General features: G+C 36.6%; 1 protein-coding gene across 2 annotated transcripts; it reads left to right on the plus strand.

The window, feature by feature from the left end:
- Positions 1 to 37: 37 nt before the first annotated feature.
- Positions 38 to 9,112, plus strand: dcst1 (DC-STAMP domain containing 1). 2 transcript variants are annotated; one of them, XM_056761633.1, is made up of 16 exons: positions 38 to 129; positions 218 to 343; positions 1,230 to 1,304; positions 1,381 to 1,509; positions 1,729 to 1,868; positions 2,200 to 2,371; positions 2,465 to 2,608; positions 2,971 to 3,092; positions 3,240 to 3,394; positions 3,480 to 3,579; positions 4,487 to 4,582; positions 4,664 to 4,790; positions 4,905 to 5,021; positions 6,120 to 6,262; positions 7,839 to 7,949; positions 8,125 to 9,112. In XM_056761633.1, exons 1-16 carry the CDS (start codon positions 84 to 86, stop codon positions 8,362 to 8,364), a joined length of 2,043 nt encoding a protein of 680 aa, XP_056617611.1. In that variant the 5' UTR covers positions 38 to 83; the 3' UTR covers positions 8,365 to 9,112. The 2 variants fall into 2 exon arrangements, with proteins under 2 accessions (XP_056617611.1, XP_056617612.1); XM_056761634.1 differs by lacking the exons at positions 38 to 129; positions 218 to 343 and adding an exon at positions 861 to 985 and having other exon boundaries at positions 8,125 to 9,111.
- Positions 9,113 to 10,001: the final 889 nt, after the last annotated feature.

The following is a 10,001-nucleotide window of genomic DNA, read 5'->3' on the forward strand; positions in this document are numbered from 1 at the left end:
TGTAACTGACTCGTTGCATTGCATCTTTTAAAAGTGATATGTTCTGTAATGTTTTTTTATTGCAGTGAAGAAACGAACCAGCAATGGCGCGTCTCAGAGAAACTGGTGGAAGTAAAGCACCACACTCAAGTATATTTTTCACCTTTAGGAACAAAAATAACATTTACAGTGCATAGAATAAAATGTAATTTATAATTATATTATATTGTATTTGCAGCTTTGGAGAAGATCAGTAAATGTATTCTGCCACCTCGAGTTCATGGGTTCCTGTTCGGTCCCATGTCAGACTTTCCTGTTGTCAGATGCCTCATAGGCGCTATGTTTGGAGCTCTGAGTGGGGTGGGTAAGTACCAGAACAGCAAAATCTTTATGTATAAAATAAATATATATATTTATTTAATAATATTATGAATCTGTACTTTATAATACATACAATATTATTGTTACATGCAAGGTTCAAGGCCAGGTGTTGTGCCGAGAAATGTCCCCTGCCAGATTAGCATCTCCTTCAATAACACAGTGTCCGATTGGTTAATTATAACCCCTCCCCATACCTATTCCTAACCCCTCCCCTAACACCAAATCCTCACCCTTACCATTGTGGGTGGGGTGCATAATCTGGCAGGGGTGCATTTCTCTGCACAACACCTGCACGCAGAACAAAAGTTTGGTATGCTGCCTCTTCACGTGCTCTCAGAAATTGGATAATTCCTACTTCAACTCGGATATAATGATAAACTGTGCTCTTTTAATTTTAGCAGATACCTTTAATGTTTTAGTGCTACTAAATCATTTATAACATTAGTGTTTTACTAAAATAAATGGGAATTATCGAATTTCCGAGAGAGGCGTCGTATTTTTTACCTGTATTAGGTGGGAATTATCGAATATCCGAGAGTGGCAGCGTATTTTTTTACCCGTCAATCATTTTGCTCGTCCACTGTGTCAGACAGGAAGCGGAACGTCGTGGAAGAACGATATTTTGGTACTGTTCTTTTTGACAACTAATGCTGGAGTACATAATTTAAACGGAGTTCACTGATTGGGTTTATTAAACTTATAATACGTTTGGCTTCGAGATAAAATGGTGCTACTTCCCACACGGCGTTGCTCACAACTGCGCCTGCGCATGTTTATGGAGGGCGGGGTTACGAATGAAGAGGCGTGTCTAATTGTTCACGTTACTTATAAAAGTAAGGTGGATTTGATGTGGTTAACATGTTTTTAAGGATTGTTCTTCGGACTCATTCACAATATTGCCATGACAACAGTACCACGCATTGTTGTTGGATATGTGTTTGTGGGTGAGTAACATAAGGTATATATTTACTTAATCAAAAGAGTTAAAAATAAAAACTTTTTGTGAAATGTGGTGTGCAGGTCTATGCATTCTTGGAGGCATATTTTCCCAACAGTTTCGTTGCTCAGTCCTAATGATGTTTCCAAGTATGCTTGGCTCAAAAGGGCGCACGTTCCTCATGATTTGTGTCCTCCGTGGACTTTACCAGGGTAAATCCCAAAACATGATTACACAACACAATGCAATAATAGTTCAGTAAAATCAGCGTACATAATCACATCATTTTAACTTAATTATTTAAAAATATATATATTTTCAGTAAATAAATATCTAAGACAGACATATTTTCAATGAGACACTGTGAGCAGTCGTCAGACTCTAACCACAACCATCTGTTTTCTGCCCATCACCTGTTTTCTTCCCATCAGGCCCCATTGCAAATATCCAGCGTAATGTGCAGGATGTGGCCTTTTCCATGGGCTGTAATATAGACCTGCAGATAACACACAGCAAGGTCATGTGGAGAATGGTAACAGAGCCGTTTGTGGAGGTAGTGCAGGAGATAGTGGTGAGATCTGAAATATACGTAATTAACAATATTCATATTATTATGATAGATATACTAGACGGTGTTTGTGTATCAAAGTATTGGAGTCTGACTCTGAACCCACACAATAAGGATTTTTGTTCCATATGTTTAAGTATACAGTAAATTTCAGACCGGTGCTTTTAACTGTAAAGGATTATGCAAATTATGTTGTTATTGGGAAGCAACTGCCTTTCCTTACCTGATGTCTGAAATGAAACTCTCAAACTGTCTTCCAAAATGTAAATACTGCCATTATGAATGATGAAATTCATTTTACATAAATCAGTCTTATGAATCCCTCTCTACTCAGAAGGACAGTGAGGAATTTCAGAAAGAGGCACAGAGTGTGAGCCGACAATTCCAGAAAGTTCGGGATGAGGTAATGGGTCAGTACGGATATGATGCTCTTGGTAACGGCTCTGTGCACACAGCTAACAGCACACAGGAGGAGTATGTGGAGAAGACAATGGCACGCTGTGACTGTGAGTTTAAATGACTTGAAAACAAGGTACTCACTTCATTTTTCTTACATTTAGTTTATTCCTGTGTTTGTTAAATGATGTTGTTTGTAACAGATGTGGTGCAACAGGGTATAAGCCGCTGTCATGACTGGTTCAGCGATAAGTGGGATGAGTGCATGAATACCATTCAAGCTCCTCTTATCAACCACTTCCTCTGTGTACCAATGAAATTCAATTTTCTCTGTGATGTCATGAGAGGTAATACTCAGTTCAGCTCCCAATTTTAGGCCAATAATATTTTTCCTGCATGGCCATTAGTTTTGATTATTATTTGCCCTGCCAATATTTGTCCTGTCCCCATCGCAGTGTTTGATGTTTAATGTGGCATAGAATCTGTAAATTACCAGACAACAATGTTTAGTATAGCACAGAAAACTAGAAGTTTTCAATACATAAAAATGATTTACCCATGAACTGTAAGATGTAGTGCAGCACAACTAGATAATTTGTTTTAGTTCATTTTCTTATTGGTAAACCTAAAGCAGTTTCTTGTTCTCAACGATCACTAGTGAGTTTCCCAGATGTATTTTCTCTTAATATCAGAGTTGTTTGTCTCCCAGTGATGACACCTTGGTGCACAGAAAAGATTCCAGTTGAAGGAAACTTTGGTCAGACCTTCGACAAACTCGATTACTCCATTAACCGACTTGCAGAACACTTCACCACAAGTGCCGTCTTTCAGGTTCAGCAAGCCTCTAATCTCATAAAATAGAAATCAGTGTGCTTTAACATTATATGTCATTTAGGTCATTTATTTTGATTAATGTGATCGTGAAACTTACATCAACAACTTTTACTGAACAATAACATTTTTCTTTTGGCCTTTCAGAAATTAGAGCAGCAGTCAGTTTTTGGAGTGAACATCATTCAGGATTTCTCTAAAGAACTGAGTCGTGTGTTCGAGGAGAAAGCAGTCATCGCTGAGCGAATAGCTAAAGTCATTAATATCCTCCTCTCCTTCACCTTCATAACTGTGTTCACCTCGTACGTTCTTTATAAAGACAAAACTTGCATTTGCTGATTCATCGCTCATCAAATTGTTGTTTAGTGTAGTTTACTTTTTTTGCAGAGCATTTGGATATGTTCGCAAGTTTAACAGAGATATTTGCTTCGACAACGTTTATATCACAACCTATTTCAGACAGATTGATGCCCGTAGAACGAGAGCGGTAAGTTACAACCTTAGATTTTTCACGTTGTAGCTTTGTATCTAAATCAGTAATAAGGGTCAATTTTCCGTAATTGAGATTTATACATAATCTGAAAGCGAAATAAATAAGCTTTCCATTGATGCGTGTTTTGTTTGGACAATATTCGGTCGAGATACTACTATTTGGAAATCTGGAATGTGAGGGTGAAAAAACGAAAAATTGAGAAAATCTTTCTTTATATCTTTAGTGATCTTAACTTAACATCCTAGGTATTTTTGGCATTAAGAAAGATCGATAATTTTGACCCATTCAATGTTTTGTTGCCTATTTACTACAATTATACCCGTGCTACTTATGACTGGTTTTGTGGTCCAGGGGTCACATACAGTATTTGGTTTTAAACAACTTAAATGAGTGATATGACATGGCTGAAACTAATATAATCGTTTGTTTCAGATGTAATGCAATGTGAAAAAACGCTGTATTTTCCACATACCGTGCATGTTTGTATCTCATCTTTGCCTCGCCTCTCTGAAACATGTGGATTTTTTACAAAGCCAGTTATAGTGATTGATCGAATACTGCAAGCGTGTGATGGAAATGTAACACCACATACCATATTTGGAACATCAGGTTCCAAAGTAATTGTACTGACAGGTCCGCCCACCTTACTTGTGTATACATTTGGAGGGTCTTAGTCAAATCATACCACAAACCGACGTAGATTAGTGGGGGTGTGGTTACACGAGGCGTTTCATGCGGGTCTGGGTAAGCATTCGCTTTTAGATAGAATGCATCTTTGTTCCGACACTTTCATTTTTTCCATTTTACGTGTCTTATACATGCATGGGCAACTTATAATACACCAAAGACAAAGAAAAACACGTATTCGCGCCATATGACCCCTTTAAAACATCTGTTTTAGGGGAAAAGGCAGTTATTGCCACTGAAGAAAGCAGAGCGGGAGAGCTTGATCAACCCTTGGAGCTTCTCTATTCACTCCAGCGAGCTCATGCCTGTGGTACTTTATAATACGACAGAACATATTTTATTGGCAAACTTAAGATAGTTATGGTTATAAAGAGATATGTTTCCTCTGCAGATTGTGGGATTCCTGCAGGTTGTGTCTCTGGCTTTGTTTGTTTGTGTTCTGCTTGCCGTTGATGGAATCCTTTACAACATCTTTGACCTCATCCGAAGACACACTTTCACCGAGTACTCAGTTACTAGTAAGCACAAATAAACACAGACAGAGACACAGTTAAACACAATTGTGCCTGTTAATTACTTTTGCATTACTTGATGTAAAATAAACATAACACATCTCACTTTTTTTTTTTAAGGTGTTCGTCAGGCAGATATTGTAATCGGGGGAGATTCCATGTTAGCCAGACTTCTGCGGAAAACCATTGGCGCCTTCAACACCTCCTCCAACCTTGATGTACAAACCAGTAACTTGCGTAGGTTATCGACATTAAAACAGGGTGTTGCAGTGCACACCCGTGTAGACAGCTTTATTGCTTGTAATGAGAGTAATGTTCTTTAAACTGGTGTGGACGGTGTTATGTTTCCCAACAAAAACATTTTCAATCCAACACGCAACGTTATGATGGTTGTAATAGCGGTGTTTGTTGACATTTGTTGGGGCACTCTACGTCTCACTGTTTTTGTTGGAGCAACCTTGTCCCATGTAGTCAGACTGATCTCAGCTAAAGATTGTCTTAATTAATACGCTGTTTCCCAAGAAGCCAGAGATGGAAACGGAATTTATCGGCTTCTTCGTTAAAATGTCATTGCACAAATATTTGGCTTCATAATTTTACTACAATTCTAGTCATGAATTGCATAGTGGATTCAATTGTCTTTAGCATTATATTGTTCATGAATGCACTTCGTGAGATCTTTCTTGCTGGCTGCTGCAGGTGACCGTTGGCACAATTATTCAGTCTGTCCCTACTAAGGCCAAGTGACGTCTTTGCTTTGGCTGCCTGTTTAATCTGATCAAAGTTCATTTCAGAGCTCTGCTTGTGTCTGTGTGTCTCATCCAAATTGACCTGATGTTGACCTATAGGCACATGGCAATACACACATAGACTGGCTGATGAGAGGACTATTTATAACACATCAGCCATTGTACTACATTTAGTTCCCATGTAACCTGATGAAGCAATAGAGTAACCTGATGATTACCTTAAATAGCTGCAGTTATTCATGTCTATATGTGATGCATCAACTAAGGTCCATTAGTCAATGTAAATGGATATTTGTAGTCCATTTGTATTGTCCTTGTTCTTCCTTTCTTTCTTTCTTGCATTATGTCTTGCAAAAATAAGATGACGACTGAGCATTTACATAATAGTTTGCTACATGCAGTCATACAGAGAGAGTGTAAGTGGGTGGTTTAAAAGAAACAAGTAATATTCTGCAAAATTCCAAACCTCAAAGCTTTCCAAAACTTCAACTCTAGTCATAGTGACCTGAATGATTACATACTAAATAATTATAGCAGTTTTCTAGCTGTCTGTTAACTATGGGTATGTATTTGTGTGTGTTTATAGACTGTTTGCCACAGCCACATGCTTTAAACCAGTCAAACTACCTGTGGATCTTCATTCCCCTGTTTCTGATGGGCTTCATGTGCTGTCTTCAGGTTTACACTAACCGTCTGCAGAGGGTCATCACTGCCTTTTACTTCCCCAAGGTAACACCAGATTAAATGGATGGTTTTATGGCGATAAACATTATGATTGTTATGGGTATCGTGAAAGTATGGCCTTCGTGTATGTCAATCAGCCATATTGTTGGCCGGTCATTATCATCATAAACTCATTATGCTTTTCTTTGGTTAATGAAATAAAATGAGTCACACTTCAGCATGGCACTTGCTGATCACGTTTAATATTACATAACCAGAAAGATGCAGTAATAATTTGATTTTTGTATTGTTGTATTGAATGTGTCGAGCTATGGTGATAATCTTCTCAAGCTGTCTTTGCTTTTCAATTAATTAGTTCATTTGTAGCAAATATCCGTATCCATGTTTGAATGATGAATTTGTTTTCTGTTGTTTTTGATAAGTTTACTCTATTTCATTTATGAAAGTATATTGGCACCATTTTCACAAAAACATTCAGAAGAGAATAATCCCCATTGGGAGAATATTTATTATCGTGCAGGCTGTTGTTTTGTCGCTGTGCTTTTGGCAACGGAAGCCTTAGTGGAATGCTAAAGGTCTCTCCTAACCAGAATAATTGAAAAATCATATACAGTAGCACAATGACAGGCAAAATTACTTCCTCAGATAGCGCTTTTGTTTACTGCTAGTTCTCCAATTGAAATAAACTGTTTTTCTTCTATTCATATCAGAGGTGGTTTAGATTTCATGATAAAGAAAAAATGAGCTCTCAGGTGTTTTAAAACAATTAGCATTATTACGTAAGTGGAGAAAAATGTTGCATGTACATTTTAGAAGGTGAGCATGCTTTTATTTTTATTGGTTAATAATAATTATTTTTAATGAAATAATAGATGCGTTGAAGACCTGAACTCTGCGTCCAGGCTTGGGTTCTTGGCTCAGTTCAATGGTGCTGTGCTGTTTTTGCACAACAAGCAAAATCCGCAAATTAATACTCTTTCACAATTTGATCTGTTTGTCTGGAATGTAACAGATATTCTGATTCAGCAAGTCAAAGTCTGTCACTCAGTGTGCCGTGCAAAGGAAGGACGCTTTCTCATTCTGACTGAGTGAAACTGTGTTCCCTTGTTTGTGTGTGTGTGTGTAGTAATGGACTTTACAGTTAAAGAGGGTTTTACAGTAATAGCATTACATTTGCGGCATTCTGAGGGCCCTTGGGGAGGATTAGAGGACCCTAAGGTCTGATTCAGCTGCTGTGTTGCCACACTTCATGAAGTATTAGCTCATTTAAGAAGAGGTGAACTGCTAACACATGTGTGTGTATGTATATATATATATGTATATATATATATATATATATATATATATATATACACACCTTTGTCCATCATTGAGTCTTCTTAACCAAACTAAATCAAATTGCACAGTACAGTTTTATTTAACCTTCCAATTGTGCCAATTTTGGAAAACTTTTTTACAGGTTCAAGAAGTTCAAGGGCTTGCTTTTGCAAGTAAAATAACAGACTCGCAAATGTTTATTTTCTTACTCCTGTTACCCAATATGTTATTTTGGTACATTTACAATTTTTTTAGATTTACATTTCTCATTTCAAATAGTTATTCAAATGATCATGGTTTACAGAGAGAAAAGAAACGGATCCTCTTCCTCTACAACCTGCAGATCCAGAAACGAATCTGCTTCATCAACAGGCAACGCAAGCGGCTGATGTTTCGAAAACAAACATTTAAAATGGTTTGTGTGGAGTTATTTCACTTCATATACAAAATTGGCAACTGTTTTGTGAGAGATCCGATAAATTGTTTATGACTTGTTTAAATACTTTGGGATATTGGATAACAAATCACAAAATATACATTTACAAATCTTCATTTTTTTCAGTTACTGAATTCTTCCTCACTTCTTTCAGATGCTGTCAGCTCTGTTTGTACCTCTGAAGCATGTGGGTTGTTGGCTGCACTGGTGCTGGGTGTGTGATGGTTTTGTGAGACAGAACCAGGCTGTGGTGTGCAGTTCTGACGGATGCACAATCATCTATTGTCAGCATTGCTGGAGGGACTTGGGCAATATCTGCTATGGCTGCTCCCCTCAAAACCAGAGTGAACCTCAAGACAGCGACTCTGATTCTGATGTGTACTATGGCTGTTAATAGGATCCGAATATCGAAAGCATAACACTTCTTAACAATTACAGGCATTAATCACTTAAAACATAGTAATCTGTAACATTCTTAATTATTTACTTATTATAAAATTGCCACATTTTCCTGGGCAAGTTACCCCAAAGTAGAAAATCTGTTATTTATCCACCCTCATGTCTATCAAAAAGAATATGAATCTTTCTTCTGGAACATGTGAGAAGATATTTTGAGTGTTTTTTTTTTCTCCAAACTGGAAAGTCAATAGGGGCGAGTGTTGTTTGGTTACCAGTGTTTGTCAAAATATTTACTTTGGGCTCTGCAGAAAAAAAGTCATACAGGTTTAGAATGATGCGAATGAGTGGATATGTGTTCCTGGACAACAAAACCAGTCTTAAATAGCAAGGGAACATTTTTAGTAATCGTCAAATAAACATTGGAGGGGTAAAAATTTCCGTTATCATTAGGATATTAAGTAAATATCATGTTCCATGAAGATATTTTATACATTTCCTACCGTAAATGTATAAAATCTTTATTTTTGTGAGTGGATGGCCTGCTGCAGTGCCTCAGATTAACAACTTCAAAGGCGATTTTCTCAATATTTAGCTTTTTGCACCGTCAGATTCCAGTTTTGAAAACAGTTGTTGTTCCGCCAGATAGTGTCCTACTACAACAATCCATACATCTATAGAAAGCTTTTTTCTTCAGCTTTGATATGATGTAAAAATCTCAATTAAAAGAAAAATTACCCTTAAGACTGGTTTGTCGTCCAGGGTCATTAAAACAACTGGGGTTGATTTTTTTTGGCTGCAATATCCCTTTGAAAAGTATAGCTAAAGTGTCATTTATGGCAGATTGATTACCATTCGTATTGCCATTTTTTCATCTAAATGTCAGTGTCCAAAATAATAATTTAAAAAGTTCAAATATTGATCAAACATTTTATTCTTATTTCTTAAATGTTGTGTTTTACGGTCAAATAAGACACAATAATGTTTACCCAAATCACAGTGCGTCTTTTATTAGAAAACAATTTTGTGGATTCCAGATTAAATGGATGGTTTTATGGAGAAAAACATTATGTTTGTTGTGAAAGTATGGCCTTCGTGTATGTCAATCAGCCATATTGTTGGCCGGTCATAAACATCATAAACTCATTATCCTTTTCTTTGGCTGATGAGATTAATGAGTCACACATCAGCTGATCACGTTTAATATTACATAACCAGAAAGATGCAGTAATAATTGGATTTATTGTATTGAATGAGTCTAGCTATGGTGATAATCTTCTCAAGCTGTCTTTGCTTTCCAATTAATTAGTTCATTTGTAGCAAATATCCATATCCATGTTTGAATGATGAATTTGTTTTCTGTTGTTTTTAATAAGTTTACTCAATTTCATTTATGAATGTATATTGGCACCATTCACTATAGCTAAAGTGTACTTTATGGCAGAATTGCCATTTTTTCATCAAAATGTTAGTGGCCAAAAAAATAATTTAAAAAGTTCAAATATTGATCAAACATTTTATTCTTATTTCTTAATGTTGTGTTTTATGGTAAAATAAGGCACAATAATGTTTATCCAAATCATAGTGCGTCTATTATTAGGATACAATTACTTAAAAAATATTATCTGTCGAAAA

This window comes from Triplophysa dalaica, chromosome 12 (genome assembly GCF_015846415.1).
Source record: "Triplophysa dalaica isolate WHDGS20190420 chromosome 12, ASM1584641v1, whole genome shotgun sequence".
In the NCBI taxonomy this organism is placed as follows: domain Eukaryota; kingdom Metazoa; phylum Chordata; class Actinopteri; order Cypriniformes; family Nemacheilidae; genus Triplophysa; species Triplophysa dalaica.

Coding starts and splice junctions, on each gene's coding strand:
- dcst1 (XM_056761633.1), top strand. CDS start 84: ATGGCGCGTCTCAGAGAAACTGGTGGAAGTAAAGCACCACACTCAA. Junction 1,869..2,199: donor AGGTAGTGCAGGAGATAGTG/GTGAGATCTGAA, acceptor CTCTCTACTCAG/AAGGACAGTGAGGAATTTCA. Junction 7,950..8,124: donor GAAAACAAACATTTAAAATG/GTTTGTGTGGAG, acceptor CACTTCTTTCAG/ATGCTGTCAGCTCTGTTTGT.